Source organism: Sinocyclocheilus rhinocerous, unplaced genomic scaffold, assembly GCF_001515625.1.
Source record: "Sinocyclocheilus rhinocerous isolate Xijiao unplaced genomic scaffold, SAMN03320098_v1.1 scaffold344, whole genome shotgun sequence".
Classification (NCBI taxonomy): Eukaryota; Metazoa; Chordata; class Actinopteri; order Cypriniformes; family Cyprinidae; genus Sinocyclocheilus; species Sinocyclocheilus rhinocerous.
The window spans coordinates 1,245,861-1,269,902 of record NW_015627959.1 but is presented as its reverse complement, the minus strand read 5'-3'; the positions used below and the strand labels follow the sequence as shown (position 1 = coordinate 1,269,902).

Below are 24,042 nucleotides of genomic sequence, written 5' to 3'. Positions count from 1 at the left end.
TTTAGTTCACAAGAAAGAAAATAGCTGAAATTATTAAAATAACCCCATTCAAAGTTTGGGAACCCTTGGTTCTTAGTACTGTGTGAGTCCATTATTTGTTCTGAACAGTTAAACTGAGCACTGTTCTTCAGAAAAATCCTCCAGCTCCTGCAGATTCTTCAGTTTTCCAGCATCGTTAGCATATTTGAACCCTTTCCAGCAGTGACTGTATGATTTTGAGATCCATCTTTTCACACTGAGGACAATTGAGGGACTCAAACACAACTATTAAAACAGGTTCAAACATTCACTGATGCTCCAGAAGGAGAAACGATGCATTAAGAGCCGGGGGTAAAACTTTTGAACAGGATGAAGATGTCCAAATTTTTCTTATTTTGTTGAAATATCATTTTTTTTCCCATTTAGTACTGCCCTTCAGAAGCAAAAGATACTTGCATGTTTCCCGGAAGACAAATTAAGTAAAATTTACTTTTATTCTCTTAATGCATAGTTTCTCCTTCTGGCACATCAGTGAATGTTTGAACCTTTTTTAAGGTTCACACCTTTTTCTCAGTTTAACTGTTCAGAACAAACAAGGGACTCATGAACAACCATCACAAAACAAAAAAAAACAGTCGTGGATCATCCAGGTAACCACACACAGTATTAAGAACCAAGGGTTCCCAAACTTGGGAATGGGGTTATTTTAATAATTGCAGCCATTTTTTTTCTTGTGGACTAAACGTAAACATCTTTTATGTAAAATATCTTACTCAGGACAGTACAAAATAAAAAATAACATGCATTTTGTATGATCTCTCTTATTTTGTTTTTTCTTTTGAAAATTAAACAGATTCTGCAAGGGGTTCCCAAACTTTCCATTGTATGTGTGTGTGTGTGTGTGTGTTGGCTTAGGTTAAAACACAAGGGAAAGAGGCCACTTGCTGTATGAATATGCTTGAAGACAAAAGACGTGCTGGATTTAGCTCCAGAGCTTGTTTTTGATCCTTCTCATCCGATGGATGAAGATTATGGTTCCATTATGGAGCTACTTTCTATTGAATGAGAAACAGTGAAAAATCACACGCACACTTTTGGCAGACTCAAACACAAGGACTGGGATGGAAGCAGAGGTGATTTATTATATTTACAGGGTCAAGCTGAAACTGTAGCGGATACCAAGTGGAGTTGGGCCAATCACATTCCTCCCATGTATTTATTTACTGAGGTCAAAAGTTTTAAAAGGACTTTCTCCACTTAATACTGCTTTTTCTTAAGGAGGCAGGTTGGACGTGATGTGGATTCCATTCATCCCAGCGTATATTGTCACTCATGTAACTCTTATGGAACTGCATATATGTTCAGTAGCACCGGTTTTCAGCTATTAATGGTCAATATCCAGGTTTATGTGCTGTATTTCCGTTCAGAGTCTTCAATATTGTTGGTTGACTTGCGTAATGGTCTTAGACTGTCAACAAGCAATGCTTCCAGCAAAAAAACAAAACAAAAAAAAACATCTCTTTGCTGGCTTGCACTGTCAGTTTGATAGAATTTAATTTGGAATGATTGGCGCATATATTTGATAGTCAAAACTGAATACATTTTAATCATGTGCAGTATTATTTCAATAAGATAGTCTAGCTTATAAATAAGTTAACAATATATAATACAACTTTATACTTTATTTTACGGGACTTAACATGATACAAAAATATTGATCACAGTGTTTTTTCTTCGCAGAGATTCGAAATGAATGCTATGAACAAGGGAGTTTCAAAACATTTCATGGCAATAAATTATATAATCATTATCTGACAAATACGAATAGACAATTCAATTAAAACAATGAAAAAACATGGCTCCAGCCTTCAGAAATATCTCTCTCGGTCCTTGATAGCTCACCCCATGCTTGATATGTGGGGTTGAATGTGGACATTTCTTGTCTCCCATTACTCCACGCTAGTCCACATGACTAGCACATGTGAGTCAGATAAGCAGCAGCCGAACATAGCACTGCTCCAAATGCCAGCGTGTCCGTTAGTATTCAGCGCCACCTGAGCTGTTAGTTGTGTTTAGTTCAGTCTCCCCCAGTATGTGGGTATACAGCGACACAGTTCCTCACTGAAATACTCATTATCGTTACATCCTCTTTTCTTGGGGTCCACGTTACATGGTGGCCTGACACAACTAAGAAAAAGAGATGAAAAAAAATGGTATTACTATCAAACATCATCACTGTAGCATTTAAGTGCAGCAGTAACATTTTGTCAAGAGCTATTTAAAAAACACCATTCACAGTATTACTTGTAGAAAGTTGATCAATGTGCAAAAAAAGCTAATAATAAAATGTAAAAAATAAATGATGAAACGGATACAAATATACTGTAAATCTTTGACAAAAGAGGCTGTGCTATTGTAACACTTTACAATAATATATTAGTTAACATTATCCAACAATGAAAAATATTTCTACAGCAATCTTAATGTTAATTTCAACATTTAATAATACATATTTAAAATCAAATTTTGCATCCGTAACATTACTTAATGCACTGAACTTATATGAACAATTAACAACTGTATATTGTCTAACATTAGCAAAGATTAATAAACGCTTTAAAAAAATACATTGCTTATTGTTAGTTCATGTTAACAAATGCATTAAACAATGTTAATAAATAAGACCTCATTTGTTACCCCACAGACTTTAGGCCCCACCAAAGACATTTGATTCCTGCTCTCACATAAACAGTGTAAATCAACTTAAAATGAGAACTGAAACTAATAGAAATGCAGGTTTTTCAGTTGCACAGGTCAGAGAGAGAAAGAGCATGAAAAGTCACATCACACTAAACATTTAGTTAATCATCTTGGAGCTGGTTTAACTCATACTGTTTATGAAACCAAGCCTTTATTTTCCCTCCTTGCTTTCTATAGGCTATATTCTATATATAACGCTGTGTGAATTTTTGCAGATAAAATCAAATAATTATGGGAAATTATTTGATTAAATTACATTGAAATTAAATTAAAAATATCAAACTGATGACTAAAACTAAAAGGAATTGTAATGGCTGCATGCCCTGTCAGCATAATTCATACAGCAAAGTGAGGCAGAACCAGCAACATGAACTCAACGACGTGAGTTTGGGGCGGGACATTCTGTCCCTCCAATGGCAGACTGTTATGACCCTCCTTCAGTATTTGAAAAGGCAATCGTTTTACATTTGATAAATAGCAGCAAACTCTTTTCTCACCTGCATGTACCCGGGTGGAACCGCCTTCCTTTTAAGAAGCACTTGTTAGGGGACTCTGTGCATTCACACACACATTTGGTGCGGTTGAGAGGCTGACTACTAGGACACACCTTGGTGCAGGTGCACTGGCAGGTGTCCTTGTTGAAGCTCTGATGAGGCTTGCAGGAAGAGTGCTTCGCTTTACACACACACTGACAGGTGTTCTTGTCCAGGTAGCGGTGCGGTCCACAGCCTGCCGTTCGCAGCTCTTTTCGGCATACACACTGACAAGTCTCCTCATCCAGCTCTTTGTCGGGACCGCAGAAGTCCTGCTCAAAGTCTACAGATGGAGAGAAGAGAAATAAAGAAGCCCTTATTTTATGTTACAACTTATTTTTACATTTGTGAGGAAATCTTTTGTCAATGCTATGGAATGCCTGGCCAATTCCCAGAGCGTTACACAAGTAAAGAACAATGTCCAGCATGCACATTTGTCAGACATGATAAACTGTTTAGCAATCAGACATGATAAACTGTTTAGCAATACAGCCTTTCTCAGCATTTCTTATGCTACCCCCAAAAGGTCTAAACAGATGTTTTACTTTACATCTTGATGAAAACATTACATTCGGTGGCTAATTCAACTCTACTACAGTATATTCCTTCCTTTGTTTTGGAGTGTACAAAATGGCCTAAGAACTTGGCTGAAGAGAGAAAGTGAATTCCTGTCACGAGTGTTTGTGTTTTCTGATGATTAAATAAATCACGGCCACATTACGAAGAATTAGAGTCATGTAGAAGGAGTTTATAAACAGTCACATTAACTTTTTGTTAGCATGTTGTTGCTCTACATATGTGCAGAGAACCTTGCAAAATAGACAAACTGTTATGTCATTTAAACCATTATGATTTTAACTTTAAGTTGTTGTCACATTCATGGCATGTCAATGGTATTTTTGTAGTGTGGTTTGCCGTTGACATTTCAAGACATTTCTCTTGGGAAACTGCTCAGTTACCGTAAATAAAAAACTATATTTGGTTTTCAGTGGAAAGGTACCATACTGGTCTGGTTTTGTTGGAATAACCACATTTAAAAAACTTCTTTCACAACACAGAGGGATTTTTTTAAATATGTCACTGTGGATTCAACTCACATATATGATTTCACAGAATGTATTCCCTCTGAGAGATATGGGGTTTACCTCATTTACCATAATTGAGATTCAAGTCAGCATTTATATTGGTTAGAATAACATGGGGCGCACATTTCTGCAGGTGTTGGATTTAGATTGTTGTTTCTGAAACACTTTTAGGGTATTCAAAGTTTGGATAAATGGTTTTTATTTTTATTTATTTTAAGTTTGGCTAAATGAGGGTAGATATATAATTTGGGTCACTGGAATTGAGCAGATCAGATGCAGTCTGTGCAAAATCATTTTTGGGCACCAACTTCTTTATGGCCAATGACAAGACACTCACTTTGTCCGGACCTATTAATGTATTCAAAAATACATTCAAAACTAAATTTCATACTTGCAATGATTTGCAATGAATACACATATTCTGTAATAAACATATTTGTAGTTGTTTTTTTGTTTTTTTTAGATTTTAGAAGTCAAAAGTGTCTGGGTGATACAACTGTTCTGATATCATAATGAATAAAAAAAGAAAGAAAAGAACTGAACATGGCAAAGTTAGTTCAGGTTACAAAATGTGTTGAAAATAATTATTAAGATATACAATCACCGTTTAGGTAATGTCATCAATTTTTACTTGACATTTTTAAATTCAATAAATGTAAACAACATGTGAACAACGTATGAAAGTTAAAAAAACAAAAACAAAGTGCATCTCTCAAAACATGCTTTAAAATTATCTTGGACTTTATCTTAGACACTCTTATCTTACTCTTATCATTAACACTCCAACAATCAAGCCACAGATTTAAAAAATGAATCCATTCACACCACACGGAAACAAAAGAAAATATACCCCATACTGCAAAATGCTGCTTCACAAGCACCAAACAAAATCCAGCCAAAGTTGCACGCTCTGACAGCAATCAGTGTTTATGCAATGGTTCTCTGTCATGGTCAAGCCACATAACTGCTCTCAAAGCATTTCAGCTATGTTTATGTGCCTCAAAGGACATACAGAACAGACATGGAGAGGAGGTGGAAGAGAGAGAGAGTACTAGAGGAAACAAGATGACCATTTATATCAGTATAGCATCAGTTCGTCTTATGTAACCTGCCACTGCAGCAGAGGAAGATCTTGCTACATTTGAGCATTTATATGTTTGAGAGGGAACATATGAAATTACACAACTGGAAAGAGGTGAATCTGTAATACTATTAGTGGTCAAAATAAGCTGACCCACAAGGTAATGTGTTATTACTGTATGCAGTATAAAGCTTATCTGTCACAGACTGAGCCAAGTAAAAGGTGATGTGGGACTTTTCCATGAAGCAAGCAAAAAGAATAACAGTCCCGAAACATTCCTCCTAGTGTGTCTGCTTTAGCAAAGATTCATTTTACCTGTTTCACTCCCCAAACCCCTACAGTGGAGCTGAACGCAAATCTATATTATTCCATTTCAGCATGACAGTCAACAAAATTGGCGAGTATGCTATAGGAACATAACCATCCACACCAAATCAACCTGTCTTTTCAAATTTAATATAATGCCCCAATATGTGTGCAACTGTTTTTAACTGCACTCACACATTTGTATGCCTATTTTAGCCTTAGGGTCTTCTATGGATTCTTATGCTGTGTGCATAAACCAACAGACTGCTATATCCACAACAGGTTTGACCTGTCATATTTACTAAGCGTAAGGAAGACAAGTATGTCACTACCATCGCACTGAACCTGAGATCAGTTAGAAGGGTTAGAATGAGTAATTATTCCATTTTAAATGAGCACACTTTGCTGGGGATGTTTTTGTTTGGCTTGAACAATTGCCACAAAGCTGAAAGCAGCTATTATGGCAGCTTTCCTCTCTACAGAAATGCAACCATGTATTTGTAGGCTTTGTTTTGTTGACACGTAGTCAGGGTGTTGATTGCTGAGTTTCGCTCCGTGATTGCGCTCTGCTTTCATGATAAACTATTTCCTAAATTCCAGAGTGGACACCAACGTTTGCACGGTCACCACCCATTCCAAGTACAGCACATTTATATATTTTTTAATATAAATAATATAAATAATTCATATTTAATAAATGAGTGCATGAATAAATACATTTATTCTAATGCTTTAGTTACTGCATTTAGAACAGCATATTAATACCAATTATTTATTTATTAATATAAATAAATAACAAATAAACATTTAATAAATAAATAAGCTGTTCTAAATGCAGTAACTTAAGCAAATTAATTAATTAATTTTGTCATACATACTAAAATGCTTCAAATATTTTCATGACTTCCAAGAAGACAAACATACTGTATATCAGCTGGCCAAAATGGTTAATATAATAATTTTACAAACTTTTTTTCTCTTGTAAATGGATATATTTCTGTACTGGTGACTGTGTGCCAAATGATGTTGCATAAAGTCCAATAGTGCTGAAAGAATTCAATTAATAGAAGTTCTCTCATCAGTTGGGTCCCTCTTTCAGTAGGTTTGTTTCTCTTTCATACAGTCACGCTCAGACACACATGCAAAACACAGCACTGTAAGGCTGTAAACATGTGCATTAGCACTTACCATAATGTGTCTTTGAAAAAAGGGTGTCGGGTAGTGGCACACATCTGCACAAGCGATTACTCCAGCTGTGATTCTTTGGGCATGTTTTATTTGCCACATGACATCTGTGGAGGAAATAAGTGATTAGCAAGGAGACAGACAGTAGCGTCGGTTTAAAAAAAAAAAAAAATCCACAATAAAAGGCAAAATAACAGTTTCAATTCAACAAGCACTGACTCATATAAACAAAAATGTTGACGTAACTATTATAACCCAGAAACTTATATTTCATAGACACACAAATTAGCCTGTATGTGCTCTTTGATTCAATAATAAAAAGCCCTACTTTCAAAGAGGACATGGAAGATGACTTGACTGGCTACACATATATTTCATTCTGATCACTGACTTCATTTCTTAAGTAAACACACCTCAAAGGAACTGTCCTGAAGAAGCACAATATTTTATACTGTATTCTTGGTCTGGCATGACTCTGGCAGTCTATCAACAGGATGGAAGAATCAGAGTTGTTTCAGACAGAAGGAAGGAGGGAGTGATGCTATCAGAGTCCCTTGCTGTCCTGCTACCCAGTAGCACATGGTGTAGTTGGCATGGAGGTCTTACTGAATGAAGTAGAAGCAGTATGGGGCTGATTCTTACAAATAGTTTATGCAGATGCCACAAATACTGCAATATATTTTAAGAAATCTAAATACATTGCATGTTTCAATAATTACTGATACTCAGGTCCAAATATAGCTATTGTAATTCTTTCAATCTTGTGCAATACACTAAGTATTGCAATTAATTTCTGCAACTGAATTAGATTTCTTAAACTATTAACCACAAAAGATATATGGAATATGTGACTTTCATTTGACATTGCTCAATTCAAAATTATGATACAACCAACTGGCACATCTATTTTTTTCCATTCCATTTATTTTTCCAACTCCAACACTGTCTACTAGGAGGATCCAAACTGAAGTCACAGACAAGCTCAAACTCATCTTCTTGTCTGCTCCATTATCCATCTATCTTCTCACGGCCTCATATTTTAAGTCCAGGCTGCAGGTACTGGGCAGTGAAATCACAGGCTTCACCCAAGATAAACTTTACTCTGCGTTGTCTTTGGTGAAGTGATATGAATCTCAAAAAATTGGAAAGTGAGTGTTACGCTAAGAGTGGATCGACACTGGTGTGAAAGCGTTGCTTTGCTTTTCCATTAAGTGTAGACTGCAAATCGTATGGGATTTGATATTGCCTGCAGGCACGAAAAATGATACGGAGCAACCCATCGAGGAGAGTCCTGTTCTATTAAACTGTGTGAGGAGGTCATTTCTAAAACCTCTTTGAATTTCAAGGCATCTTTTCCATTTGCATTGAGTGTAATCAGTGTATATGCATATGGTTTTAAACATCTGCAATGCATTTACATATATCCACAGCTGTAAGGCATCTATAAACGTCAACAATGTGCGGCCTAAGGAGATCTAGTTTTAATTACGACTTCATAGATTATTTGGGAGTAAAGCCATAAAACATAGATTCTAACATGCAATATTTTTACAATAAATTATTATTAGCACATAAACAAATCTCTGAAACTGATGTAACAGTAATATTCTGTAGTTAAACTGCCACAATCCATACTGTCCAATGAAACTGAAAGGCCAAGAGCAATGCTTTTCCTGACCCCTAGAAAGACTCCATCCACTAATAATGTCATGTAGTGGCTCACTATGAAGAGTAGCTGGCGAGAATTCTGGGAAAAATACAAACAAAGAATGATGTGTTTAAAATGGCTTTCCCTCATATTTAAACAAACAGCCTGTGCACATTTTCAGTATAGGGGACATAATTGATAACTAACACTTTTGGTTTGTGCTCATTTATTAAGAAAATTATTAGCCAAAACATTTATAAAATTTTGCCTTAGATATCTTTGACACGTCATTACTAATGTCAATAAAATTATTAATTTACAGAGTTGGATACAATTCAAATAGAATGCAAACGTTGAAGTTGCATTCAGTAGAATATGTGATAAATATAACAGTGATACAGTACATTTAATTTATCATTCAACACTTCAACATTACTGAATCTAGACATATTTTCGGAACAGGTAAAGAATTGAATTGTGTGTGCTAATATGATATGACCACAGTCAGTGTGTTTAATTTAAGTTTATTATTACCAATGTTTCATTATTTCTGCTATCCCTACAAAACCAGAATGACCAAAAAATGACTACGCAATGACCAAAAAAAGTGTTGGTGCAATCAGAAGCTATTAAAAGCATATTTTTTAAACACTTGCAGACATCATTGCATATTGCAACATACTGCAATCTGAATCATTCATGGTAGCATGCTATATACTGCATTGTATACTGCAAGTTCTGTATTGTTTACAAAGTATTGTTTACTTATAAGGCCCTAAAACTCTGAAATAGCCTTTCTGATCATGTTCAGGGCTCAGACACATTTCTTTAGCCAAGCATTTACATAATGCATCTCATAACCTTGTACTATAGTTATATCGGATCAAATGTGCATGATTATCTTTAGCTTAAAATATAATGAGCAGTAGCTACACTATTTATTCTGTTTCTACCTCAGGATGCAACTAAAGATTATGCCAGCTCCAGTTTGGATCCAGCCTCTCACAAAGATTTAGATGACCCCAACACCTGTGAAGAGATGACGCCAACCCCTGCAAGGACTTCAGATGACGTCAACATCAATGAAACTTCTACATTTTCCTTAAATTGTAATCATTATGATCACATAATGTAACCTCTACTTTAATGTGTTCACTGTTTCTGCTTAAATAAATGTGACGTTAACTAACTGCATGATTTGTATAATTTTCGAATGGTTAATTTCTGTCATATGGACATTACTTTGACACAGTATACAGTGAAATACTGACATATAAAAACAGTAATTGCTGTGTGATTTGCATACAAGAAAAGTGAAGACGGTACATTTTAACTGTGGGTTAACTTTGAACTTAGCCAATCACAAAGTCAAATTTAGACCTACAGACCCCTCTCTCTCCAAGCCTATCCTAAAGGAAATACCACTCATGAACAAGTCCTCAGAGAGCAAACTGTTTTTTTGTGTGTTTTTTTTTTTGAAGAAAAAAAAAGAGGTGGAAGCGAACGATAAGGGTTGGGGCCATTCAGACCCAAGCTATTTATTACTTTGTCACCTCCCTCTCTCTCTCTCTCTCTCTCTCGCTCTCTCTCTTTCTCTTTACCACCCTCCACTCTCTCCTTCTCTTTGTTTTTGTGAGTTTAAGTGGCTCGGGCATAATGTCAGGTCCCCAGGCAGATTTGGCTTCAGAGTTATCCAGCGAAAAACCAGGCTCAGATGTGGGTTTCCCCTCTAGATCAGAGAGACACGAGACTTCACGGTCTGCACTCAACCTTTGCACTGGAAGATATGTGTGTCTGTGTGCAAGTGTGTGCGTGTTTGTTTGTTCAGTCTTACACCCTGCTGAGAACTGACTCGGATGTAACAGCTCCAGTTACAGTCCACTATCATTAACCTCCCTTGGCTAAAAGGTGAGAGGTCAGAACCAGTTAGCATGACCCAAGGCTGGATCAGGTCCAACCAAGGACCATTCTCATGCATAGATCAACCCTCCTGTCTGGCTGTCCATGAAATCACTGCTTTTCCACCTAGACAGCATGGGTGATATATTACCCATGTAGAACTGTTCGTCATTAAGGGTTTGTTCACACTGTGCACACAAATCTGAATTGGGTTTTACATCTGATCTTTAGGATCAACTGTCCACAATGTCATTTTGCAAATAATAAAATCTGATCTGTTTCTTTGTAGTCAATATGCAGTGTATCTGTAACTCACTTGTTACAGTAATGACAGAAAACAGCCATTATTGAGGATGCACCGATATTCAATTTCTGGCTGATTCCGAAGCCAATAATTATTTTAATGTTATGGCTGAAAGATAATAATAATATTATTATTTTAACAAAACACTAACATAATAATATTAATAATCTTAAATACTATAAATTAATTCACAACACTAAAATGTACAGTATGAAAAAATATTAATTTTGAGATTTGCTAAATATTTGACAGTGCTATTACATTTAATTATTTAATTAAATGAAGATTAGAGGATTGAAAATGTGATCTAAAATGTAAAAATAAGAAAAATTGGCATTTGCTACTAAATATCCAACATTCCATTACAAACAAACAAATACATACATGCATACTAATATAATAAATATAAACTAATTAAAAAATAAGTACTAATATATTATGCACGCCTATAGCCGTTAAGTATGGAAAGAAAACAGAGGACAGAAAACGTCTCAGGTTACGTATGTAACCCTGGTTCCTCGAGGGAACGAGACGCTGCGTCAGAAAACGCTAAGGGAACGCCTTCTGTGACCATGCTCTGAATAACATGTGAAATCAGTCCAATAGCTGAGCGGGAGCCGACTGTGCGAGCTCCGCTCCCTATTAATGCTGCTCATTATAATATCAGGCATAATATGCTTGTGTAACTGAGGTTTGTGCAACTGGCGAGCTCATTGACGCCCTCCATATCAATCTCCTTGGAGAAAGACAGGCGGAGCGTCGCACCCTCTCCCCGGTGGGAAGGACCGCAGCGCGGGCTTCCGACACCCCGAGAGCGGTTGCCGGATCTGGTGATTAGGAGGCAGATCCATACGCGAAACCCACGAGCACAGCCGCTGCTCCGCCTCAGCGAAAGCGGGGCCGGCACCGCGAGGAAAGCTAGTGAAGGCTCCCTCCTCAAAGAGAGTCCTCTGAGAGCGAAGCAAGGCAGTAACAACTGTGCTTCGCTCCCAAGCAAACCACGCACAGGCTGTGTGTATCCCCACTCGTTATATAACGTTTTCTTTGGGCAGGGAGGAACACACAACCTACAACGTGGCTTGCTCTCGCCCTTGAAATGCTTTGTCTTTGCATGAGCTTAGACATAGCTGGAGCTTATAGACCTTCACAATTGACAGACAACAACAAATATGACTGACACACACAGAGCGCTTAATGACAGAAAAGCTGACGCTGGCTCCGCCGCACGTGCTTTTATAGCTTCCTGGTCATGAAGTAACCCACCCGTGACGTCCCGCTCAGCTATTGGACTGATTTCACATGTTATTCAGAGCGTGGTCACAGAAGGCGTTCCCCTAGCGTTTTCCGACGCAGCTCGAGTTCCTGAAGAGGAACTGAAAATTAGGCTCTTGTGAGCATCTTACAAGATGTATGAGACAACAATGGCCAATATATGTAAAAAAAAAAAAGGCTTATTCTTCCATTCATCCATATTGTGAATGTTCCATAAACACTCCATATGTTGATAATGAGACAATACTGTGTAATTTGCATGTCACAGATGAGTTAAATGCAGGATGAAAAAAATAAATATCTCTGATTAAACCATTTGATGCATCAGAAGATGCATTACAAAAAAAGGGTTTGTAAAAATCAACGCTTCTTTGCAGTTCAGACTGCAAACAGCTAAATTGAGTCAAATACTCTTAAAAGTCAGAATATTGCTGCCTGTCTGAAGGCATGTGATGGAAACTTGAGCAACCACTGAATAAGCTTGTTTATAGCAACAGTAGGTGTAACTGACGCAAGTGTTGAGTGTGTTGAGATTGCACCCTACTGAACACAGTATGTGTTATGTATTTGATGACAGAACAACAAGTTTTCTGACACAATGCACTGTAAACACCATTACATGTCAGTCTGCTTTGCCTTCTAATCTTCAAACATACCATGCAAGCTAATCAAACAGATGTTGGCATAATTAGTGTTGCGGGTGTTTACTTAGAAAAAGAGAAACAAGTTGTTGAATATCAGAACCGTGAAATAAAGCAAATTGCCGAATAGGCCTGAAACTGTTCAGTGGTAAACTACACATGCACAAGGTTCTCAATGTGTTTTCAATTACCATATGCTCAGTGGCATAAGACAACACATTCCAGAGAACAGAGGGGGAGTTAAAAAGAACTTATGATATGGTCCACGCGAGGTGGAAGAACACATTCTGGATGACTAACATGTGCACTTGCTCCTTGCGTAACGCAAAACAGAAGACTCCATTTAGTCTAGCAAGGTGTCAGGAAGATAATGTATAAGCTAGGAGAACATGCTTCTAATACGACTATGCCGCCATTCACATCTATAGGCCACATAGAGACAAATCCGCAGTCCCACCTCTACAGTAATTCAACAAGCCCATATGTTGTTTGTTACACAGAGCTGATTCGTTCTTTGCTGGGGGCTGTCTGAAGAGGTCTGCAGCTCAACTGATTTACATTTAAAAGTCTAAAGAGGATATAAATATCCATTTTCCATATGTTAATGTAAACTACACTACAAGGGATAGTCAACCTGCACTTTAAATCACATTAAAATGCCAAAATAAAGGTCGGCTGTTCAAACAATCACATATTTCACATCAACCTCTTCACTCTGTATTTCTCAATGCTGAAAACACGACTTATCATACCTACAATAATGGACTGCGAAACATTCCAGGAATACAGAGATTACAGAGATTGAAATCAGTTGCTGTAACCAAGAGATCTTCAGATCAACAGAATAAAGCAGTATCAGTGGTGTGTAGGTAATTTTATATCAAGATATGAGTACGCATTATCACAATATTGTTATTTTTGCTGGAAAATCATTCTAATGATGTTTTACATAAGGAATAATTGATGACAGGCCAATGAAAAATAATGCACACCTGAGGTGGTAATGCAGCTATGACACGAAGTGAAGTAAAGAGGTTATTTTGCTGTTGTAGGTAATAAGGACATTTGAAATTGATATTTTATTTTTTTTGTTTATTTGGATCCCCATTAGCCACTACCAAGGTAGTAATGGCTGTTCTTTCTGGGGTCCAACCAGTAAAAAAATACAAAATTACATTAATCCACAACAATAAAAGTCAATAAAACATACAAACACAACAATCATTCAAAACCAACAATTTACTATATATTGTGTCATTAAATATTCCTATAAATATTTTTTAAACCTCATTTTAATTAAAAATATGTAATATCCAATGGCAAATGTTTTCATTGGTTTTTGAAACAGGAAGTAAAAAACATCCTTTTGATGCACGCCTGGTGTTAAAATTATGACTAGCACTACTATACAAAAGTCGACAGTACAGGACATTGGGAACTCTAGATACTGAAATATTTCTTACAAAACAAAGCAGGGAAATAATTGTGCTATCCTTCACCAGTTGCCAACCTAAAGTTTTGTGCATTCTTATAATATTAGCCCTTCTATTACAGTTTAGAGTGAGTCTTGCAGCTCTGTTCTGGACTAACTGTAATTTTTCCAAAACTTTACTTGATGCACTCGACCAAACCACTGGACAGTAATCTGAATAAGTAAGAACCATTGTTCACACAATTTGAGAAATGCAATATTGTGGTAAAAATTTTGCACATCTCTTAATGACTGATAGACCTCTTCCCATAACTGTTTCCATATTTTCTGTTTTGACCACTTCAGCCTGCTGTCTAGTATAACTCCAAGACGTCTGGTTTCCTCTACCTGCTCAATAGGCACACTCTTTACAGACAGATTTAACTGTGGTTTGAATTAAAATTTAGAATTTCATCCAAACGCAATGCTTTTGGTTTTTGTCAAATTTAGAACTGGAACATATAGAACTATAATGCGGCCAAGACCTGACTGGAACCACTTTAGCTGTGTTTCCTAAAAACGAATTGCACACTTTAGAAGGTTCATCAACAAATCAGATGCAAGCTTTCAACATCCCCCATAGTAAAAGCATTACATAACAATGGTCTAATTACTTTTTTGATATTTAATTGAATTAAATATTGTAAAAATATTCTACATTATAATATTCTCATTATATACATATTTTGATGCACTTGGACACAAACTACAGAATCAGATTATTCACAACAAAATTACACAACAGTTTTTGCATCGCATTTTGAACCAGGTTACACTGCATCAAAAATAAATAACTTTCTTCATAATCAAAGTAATATCTAATTCTGTAAATAGATATCTGGATAATTCTGTACATTCACAATTCTGTCTGATGTTTATTATAATATATATATATATATATACTGTATATTATATAAATATTTATATGTATATTTTTATAACTTTTTATTTATTATTATTTTTTTTTTAATTTTTATTTAAACTTGTCTATTATTTTCTCGTTTTGATTCTAATTCTGAACTGAGTGGTCTACATTGCAAGAGCCCTGCTAAAACATTGCATACATTGTAGACTATAAGAATTTAACTTGCATACTACAAACATTGCATCAACAGAATAATGGAGTAAGGGGATGGTGCTTCACAGCTCCCTCCAAACTGACTATGAAAACAATAGTAAAATCCTGATGAGTTGATGAAAAACACACACGCACATTGGCATATAAAGAGCAGCTGAGGGTCAAAAGTCATTAGGTAACAGTCCGAGTTGTTTTTGATAGCCCCAGTGATGTCTGAATGTTTCTCCTCCTGAAGAGTCTCTATTTTCCCTACATAGTGAATCATCACCTCCCAAACAATACAAAGTGAGAGAAAGTGAAACGCATCAACGAGCCAACTGCTGATAATCACTACCAGCCCTCTGCCATTTCATTGCACAAGCGTTGATAACACCAATAGGGTTTATATGCTACGTTACACTCTAGACCACACATCTGAGGTTAAACACGTACGTTTTCTCCTTCACTGCAAACAGCGAAAACGGCGAGACTTTGTTAACACCTTGAGGTCCAAAGCTGGACACTTTAAGTGGACCACCCTGCGTTAAACCCCCAGTGGTACAGACTGCCCTTGTCTTTATCAGATGGCACAGGTTTGGGCAGGAATTTTCCAAATATAAGATTAGAATCAAGCTGAAAGCATTCAAAGATGACATGGAGTGATCTTGAATTAATCTGGCCTTGGAGTCAGATTAAATGAAAAACTTCTCTTATTCAAGAACAAATTCAGAAAGCACACTGTGCAACATGGACAAGATCACAAGACAGCAAGTCCCCAGCCCGGTTGTTGACCTTTACAGCTGTACAGACAGCTGTAAACAATTAAAGAGACAAGCACACAGTAAATGACGTCAGCTAAAGGTAAAGCTGCATGTCCACATTGAATTCTCCATCTCTAAAAAGTGGCATCCTAACATGCAAAGACGTTGTGCTGTCCCCACTTGCATGAAAGCACGAGAGGAATGAGGAGATGAAGCCTCAGTGTGTCCAGGAAACCAAAACAACATATAACACACTTCCACAGTGCAGGTCGCCCTAGGAACACATCTGCTTTTTCTTAAGCAAGGCCTGGCTGTGCAGGACCTAGTGGGGGGATGATGCCTCTTTTCTTTTTACTCTCCCTACCGCAAATCATTTTGACAGGGGATGGCTTAAGAAAAAACAGTGCTGAAACACATAACAATAAACAGTTATTTTCTTCAGTTCTTCACTGAGAGACTCGTGGGTTGCTGTTTAGCATTTTAACATGTTTCGATTTGACATGTGAACATATTTGATGAAGAATTAAAGGGTTAGTCCACCCAAAAATGAAAATTGTGTCATCAATTAGTCTCCCTCATGCCATTCCAAATACTTGATACTTTTGTTCTTCTCATTATCAGAGTATATCTGACAAGGCAATAGAAGATGAAACGTGCTTGCTTGATGCCCGAGAACCTATTGGGTTTGTTCTCGCAAGTCAAGCAAGTACCATATTTGATGTGTTCTGTATATGTGCACTAATCATTGATTATATGTGAATAAAAGCCTTATATTAATCATATAAATGTGATTGTGTCTCTTAAGAAGACTTCAAAAGATTCATATGGATTACTTTTGCCTTTATGAACTTTTTAAAGCATCATAGTTTTGATGGATTACACTTTTAATGGATGTAAATACATTTCTCAGATTTCATTAAACATATCTCCATTTGTGTTTGTAAGTCGTATAGATTTGGAACCACATGTGGGTGAGTAAATGATGACATGATTTTCATTTTTGGGTGAACTAACTCTTTAACTATGATTTATTGAAGCGGTTTGGTGTTTCACGCTGTCAGCTTGTTCATATTTCATTACTAATGTAACACCTCTCTTGTTCCATCTGACAGGGAGTGTTTTGGTAAACAAAGTAATCAAATGTTGAACGGCAGCACTGCACTGTATGTGTAAAGGCCAATTTCCAAAATGTGTTACCCTTTGCCTTTCCCAACATGGCCAACATCTCTGTGATGCTTCCCCTCCTGTTTGCAAACAGATCTCTGAGCAATGGAGCAACAAACTGGCTTCCCTTGCCACACATGTGCGATCGATAGGTTTCCTCTACACAGAAAGAGCAGGCGCTGTTTTCGCACACAAAGCGTGCATTATTAACAAGTCTTTTCACTCTTTTTCTCTCCTTTCCTCATTGCGTGTACCAATGAGTCACTGTTTAGCATGTCGACTTCTGTCACGAACAGGCGAATGGGCTAATCCTTCGTTCTTTGAGAGGATAAAATGGTAAACATTTACACAAAGTATGTGAGGGAACAACGCAGGGTTGAAAACAGGGGCTGTGCTTCATTCTAAAAAGTACTGAGAGAGAGAAAACAGACTCACGGTTCCAAATCTATTCAAGACAGTATTTTGCACAATGGAGGTTGAGCTACATCGTGGTTACTGGCATGCAAAAACATGACACTAAAGCACAGCCATTCCAATAACCGCAATATAGCAACCTCCAGTGATTTATTGCTTTTGTACAACAATGTTAAGTCATCACAAAAACAAAACTAAGTGATGGTTTAGTAGTGTTTCATTGGAATTCATATTTCATGGTCTAAAACAGGGATTCCCAATGTCTAGGGAGTTCTCTTAACCTGCTTTTTGGGGAACAAATTAAGATTTATGCTGCAAGTATATAATCTGCTAAATACCAGATATAATGCAGCTAAAATACAAGAAGAAAATATTCAGTTCACTTTGTGAATATTCAGTATTCAGTGAACTGGTTGTAATCAGTCTTTCAGAAATATCTTAAAATCTACAATAACCTTTATTTTAGTAGTGAGCTGTTGATATCTGGTAATCACATTAAAACAGCAGTCAAATATGCATATACGTTCATGTGTTCAGTTCATGTGCATTCAGCTAGGAATATATATGCAAATGTACGAGTTTCATGACAATCTGAATAAAAGGTACATTAGATAATGATTAAACATTACATAATACAGAAATGCTACGCATGCTAAATTGCATTTTGGAAAACTTCAGCTCAGCTGAACTTTCGAGCTGATGCAGCAAGAAATTTGAAGATAGTTTTACTGTTGATTCATCTTCTTTCTCAGTTCACAGTTCTCGCCATGTGTCTACACTCTGCTCTACACTCATTAAAATGACTCCTCTATCTCTCACTGTGGCAGCAAGGTAAGCGGCAGAGGCATCAGAAATAAAGAAAATGGGTTTAGGACTAGAGGAAAAAAAATATGTTTTGGCTTATAACTTTCTGTCTCTCTTTATTTCTCGGGTGGCTAAAATGCAAGGCCATCAGTGTTGCTCTATGTATCAAATTAAGCATTTCAATACACTGAAGAAGATACAGTGTGATCCACAGTCGGAAACAGTATTTTGACTTGAGTTTTTGCAAGCAATAAATACTCTCTTGCAAAACTTGTCAGGATCCTGCCATATTGGTCTTGTCTCTGTTTCATGTTTCCTTGTTTGAGTTGTGTGTGAGCACATGGCTCTGTCTTTGTTGTTGTCTGCCATGTGCTTCTTTCGTCCTGCCTCCTTGTTTCCCGTTGCCACGCCCCCTTGTTTAGTCCTCGTTTGTCTGAGTGTCGTCACCTGCCCCTCTTGTTCACTCCTCATTTGTCTGAGTGTTGTCACCTGTTCTTTGCCCCTTTATATTGTGCTCCCTTCCTCTCTTGTGTTGTCAGTTCATTGTTTCAACTTGTGTGTTTGCTAGCACTCCTATTCGTTGTGTTCCTGTATTCTCCCAGCCAGATTGTTCGTTGTGCTTGTATTTCGTTTCTTGTCAGTCCCCAGTCTAGTCCTGTCCTGTTCTGCCCTGTTCTGACTTGCAGGCTGAGCTACTGGTCATCTCCCCGGGTCTGCCACGCTGCTAGGCCTGTGCAGTGCCTGATACATCACGAGTGTGGAGTGGCTGTGGAGTGGTGAGGAGTGTCAGGTCACCACTGCTTACCTCCAGCCTCCTACTTCGTTGCCTCCACTGCTCTCTGGCGGTCTGCCATCCTGGACTGGACTCTGTGGCCGATCACCCAGGCCTGCCTGTCTTCCAAGTCTTTCCCTGCCTAGTGTTTGGACTGTGTTCACCCCTCTCCTCACCATCTTTCGTCTTGCCTGCAAGTCTGTCTCAGTAAATCTGTTAACACTCTCTGCATTTGAGTCCTCCCTTCAGATTCGTGACAGAATAAACTGACCACCATTGGACTCCGCAGAATGAGCATCAAGATCCTGCCACCTGCTAATGCCCGGGAGAGACTGGCTCGCCATCGAGGTCTGGCTAACCTTCGCCAACAGGGCTGGGATATAGGTGCATTTGCCCAGTTTTTCTGGACGATGTCAAGGGGGCTTGATTATGATGATACCACCCTCAAAGACATTTTCAATGCCTGCTTGGATGAGCCTGTGCCTAGGTGGGAGATGGATAGCCTCAATATTTTGAATTTCTGGGACTTCTCCAGGTATCTTGGTCATCGCATCCAGTGGGGAATGCCTCCTCCACCTAAGTCAGCATGCAGCAACCACTCCGCTTCACTTTCCTTGTCAAGTCAAGACCAAGATCCTCTTCTGACTCCCACTCAGAAGCGAAGGGCAAGAAGGAAGAGGGCTCTTCAGTCTGCTGCATCCATTTATGACTCTGACACCTTCCCGGTCACCCCTGAGTCTACTGAGGTTGCTCATGTTTCCCCTGAAACAGTGAAGCCAAATGATGTCATCTTTCAGACACACAAGTCCGTCCCAGTTGTTTCTGAGTCTGTAGAATCAACTTCAGCCTTCCCAGTCAGGAGCACTGCTGACATCTCTATTCCAGTCAAGCCTACTCCAGTCACTCTAGAGCCAGTCGAGCCTGATCCAGTCACTCTGGAGCCAGTCAAGCCTGTTCCAGTCACTCTAGAGCCAGTCGAGCCTGATCCAGTCGTTCTTGACCCAGTTAAACCCACTCCAGTCACTCCGGAGCCAGTCAAACCCACTCCAGATCCAGTCAAGCCCACTCCAGTCATTCCTGAGCCAGTCAACCCTGCCCCCGTCATTTCCAAGATGGCCAAGTTGGCAGCTATCCAGTCAGTTCCAGTCAATTCTAAGCCAGAGTCATCCCAAGATGGCCAAGTTGTCACCTATCCAGTCAATCCTAAGCCAGAGTCAACTTCAGGCATCCCTGAATCAGTCACCTTCACTACCGTAATCCAGGAACAAGTTGTGTCTACCACAGTCATCACTCAGTCAATGAGGTTTGTACCAGACAGCTCTGAGTCTATCAAGTCAACTTCTGTCTTCCCAGAGTCATCCAAGTGCACTCCTGTTATTCAAGAATCAGTCAAGTCTAGTGTTGCCCCTCAGTCTATAGCAGTGATCCTCAAATCTGGCTCGCGAGATCCACTTTCTTGCAGAGTTTAGCTCTACCCTAATCAAACACACCGGAGTTTGCGAATCAATGTCTTCAGGATCATTAGAAAATCACAGGTAGGTTTGTTTGATTTATAGGGTTGGAGCTAAACTCTGCAGGAAAGTGGATCTCGCGAGCCAGATTTGAGGATCACTGGTCTATAGGGTCTGTTCCCGACTTGTCTCATTCTGCCGAGCCAATTCCTGTCTCAACTGAGACGACCAAGATCACTACCTCTCCGCCAGAGATGGCCGAGTTGGCTACAGATACTACAGAGGTGGTCAATTATGCTGTTTCTATCCGTCGGAAGAGGAAGAAAACGGCCCGTGCTGTGCAATCTAATGCCCTTCCTGTTAGATCCACTGAAGCCACGTTTATGAATCCTGTCTTGTCCACTGAATGTGTTCCGGCCTGTCATGTCCACCGAGGCGCTTCCTAAGCTAGCCGCTTCTTCTGTCGTGGCCTCGGAAGCTAAGGAAGAGGCTTTAATTTAGCCTGTTCCAGCCACAAAAGCCAATTCCAAGCCGCCTGCTTTCCCAGTTGCATCCACGGATGAGATTTCCGCCAGTCATGTCGAGACTAAGAATGTTCCTGCTAGTCACGTCATGTCCACAGAGGCCATTTCAGAACAGCCTACTATCACTGTGTTGGCCACGAAGGCTATTCCAGCGGCTCACATTCAGCCCGTTATGCTCAAGGAGGCCATCTCTGAGTTTCCTGCTCTTCCTGTTGTGACCCCAGAGGCTGTTCCTGAGCGGCTTGCTCTTAATATTTTGGCCATGGAGGCCAATCCAGAGGCTTTCATTCAGCCCGTTATGGCCATGGAGGCCAGCTCCGAGCACCCCGCTCTCCCAGTCACAGCCAGGGAGGCCGTTCCCAGTGTTTTGGCCATGGAGGTCATTCCAGAGGCTCTCATTCAGCCTGTTATGGCCACGGAGGCCATCTCCGAGCACCCCGCACTCCCAGTCACAGCCATGGAGGCCGTTCCCAAGCAGCCCGTTGTCACGGCCGCTGAGGCCTTTTCTGAATCTCTTGCCAACCTAATCAAGTCCACAAGGGAGATTCTCGCCACCCTTGCCGTGGCCACCAAGTATGAGATTCCTGAAGGTGAGCCTACTGAGCCCGCTGCTGAGAGAACTGCTCCAGAGAGAGCAGTTCTCAAGCCCACTCCCGTGTGGGCTCCAGCCCCCGAGTTCAGCCCAGTGAGGGCTCCAGCCCCCGAGTTCAGCCCAGAGCCCGCCCCAGTGACGGCTCCAGCCCCAGAGCCCGCCCCAGTGTCGGCTCCAGCACCAGAGCCCGCTCCTGTGTTAGTCCTGGAGCCCCCTGAGTCCGCTCCTGAGAGAGCAGTCGCAGTGTCAAATCCCACCCCTGAGTTCAGCCCAGGGCAGGTACCAGCCCCCAAGGGCATTCTAAAGTCAAGTCCTGTGTCCGTCCGTGAAGCTAAGGAGGACATCTCCACAGTTCAAAGGAACGCTCCCAAGACTGCCCCTGTCACTATGCCCAGCTGGAAGCCAAGACCAGTTAGGCCAGTTCCTGCATCTAGAGGCACCTCCAGTCAGGCTCCTGTCCCTCCCTTCCCACCCTCTGTCATTCCACGTTCCTATGGATTTTCCAAAAATATGCTGGAATCAGTCCCATGAATTGTATACTTCCAGCACTGACAGTTAGATACCACAGGCCAAAATTAATTTAAAAAATAATAATTTGAACATCTATTACAAACAACATAAATATAGGCCTTCTGCATCAGGCCACAAAAAATACATGTGCTTTGTAGCTCACTTGTCGGTGCTGATTAGTTAATCAAATCTGCACACTGCATGGTAAATTCATTAAGATTCCCTACTGGGATTTTCCTGCCTGACAAAATTCCTAAAACAAAAGATTAACAGGAAGTTCTCTATCAGTCTTAACAATGGGTCGCCACACCACACCACCAATATGAAAATCAATTTGATGAGCTACTGTACGTCATTGGGTGTGCAACTACATCCAAAATACACACATCAGTGTAGCCACATATCCGCTGATGAGACGCTACACAGGGCCAAAACAAACAGGGAATACAGTAAAGTCAGTATATTAAATGTCTTGGTGTGATAGTTTATCTCTTATATAAGTTACCCTATCATCATTTGCTCCCACTACATCAGAGTACATTTTTACACTTCAGCACTTTGTTCAAGATTTCTATTAAGGCTGAGTAATAGTTTTTAGAAAACTGTCGCTCTGTTCCACAACTTAGTGAACTGCCTCTGCCTTTACATTTATGCATTTGACAGACACTTTTATCCAAAGTGACATTCACACGTTTTTGCCATGAGGAAAAGGCAATCCCAGAACGAATTGTGACAGGCTCAGCAGAAAACAAAAATCCAAGATTGTGTACAAGAGAATTGATGATTGCAAGTAATGTTTTTAATTCAATACTGTATCGGTAAGTGTTAAAGTTCAGTGGGATTCAGAATTAATTATTTTTCCCAATATTTGTATATGTCTTTATATTTATTAGATTATTGCGCCATTAGCTTAAGGTGCGGTCACATTACCTCAGTTTTAATGGCAAATTAGGTCTATTGTCAATAGTGTAGCGATGTATGAAGCACAGCTCACACAGAAGTCACTTTCAAACCAAGCAGCTTTTTGTTGGTCAATACTTTCTGTTGGCAACCACATAACCAACTTGAACACAATGAGAAATCTGCATGAGAAAATCTTTCGCCCTCACTTGAAATTCCCTATCTCATGGATTCCATTGAAATGACGGGATTTTGTCTGAGAAAATTTGACAATGGTAAATGTGGCCGCATCTTTAGCAACATGCTAACTTCATCAATGTAGTTTTTATATTGATATTCACAATGTCACTCTTAACCATGTCTAAACCAGGCATGTGAAGTGGGGCAAGATGTGATGTACTCCACACACTTGCACTACTTCCGACAACAGTACAAATGGATTTGGAACAGTGTAGACCGCATCTAGCTGTTTCAGCATGATGCAATGTGACTGTGTTAGTCTACACTGACATTCAATTCTAAACTCTCAAATATTCAAAGCAAAAGAGAAATGAAAACCTTCCATCAAATCATCAGAAATCATCATCACACTTCAAAAATAGCACTTAGGGAGATGTGAAGGAGTGTGAACACTTACTCTGGTAAAGCCCTTCGAATTATTGAGTGCTGCTGTCGGTACAAATCCTGTTTTGACAAACAGCTGCAGGAAGTGTGGTTGGCGAAGCTTATGGTGACTGGCTTGGCCCCATACTTCATAGGAACTGTGATTTCAAACAACTGCAGAATGAAAATGGAAGAAAGGTCATATTTTCAATGAAATCAAGCTTGAGGTAAGATGAAAAACTGCAAGAAGGGTTACTTAAACTTTTAGGAGTATGCTGGATGTTCAAAATGAAATGTGGGCAGTCAATTAAATTTATTTTCATTAA

General features: G+C 39.2%; 1 protein-coding gene across 3 annotated transcripts in view; it reads right to left on the bottom strand.

Annotated features, from left to right (window-relative positions):
* Positions 1–1,101: 1,101 nt before the first annotated feature.
* The window catches only part of LOC107737103 (vascular endothelial growth factor C-like), a 38,393-nt gene continuing 15,452 nt past the window's right edge, over positions 1,102–24,042 (bottom strand). For all 3 annotated transcript variants that reach the window (XM_016548530.1, XM_016548533.1, XM_016548532.1), the window contains exons 4-7: positions 23,751–23,890; positions 6,933–7,036; positions 3,237–3,555; positions 1,102–2,166 (exon numbers count right to left, since the gene is read on the bottom strand). In XM_016548530.1, coding sequence (XP_016404016.1) covers positions 2,052–2,166; positions 3,237–3,555; positions 6,933–7,036; positions 23,751–23,890 — 678 coding nt within the window. In that variant the 3' untranslated portion in view covers positions 1,102–2,051. The remainder of the gene's footprint in view (positions 2,167–3,236; positions 3,556–6,932; positions 7,037–23,750; positions 23,891–24,042) is intronic.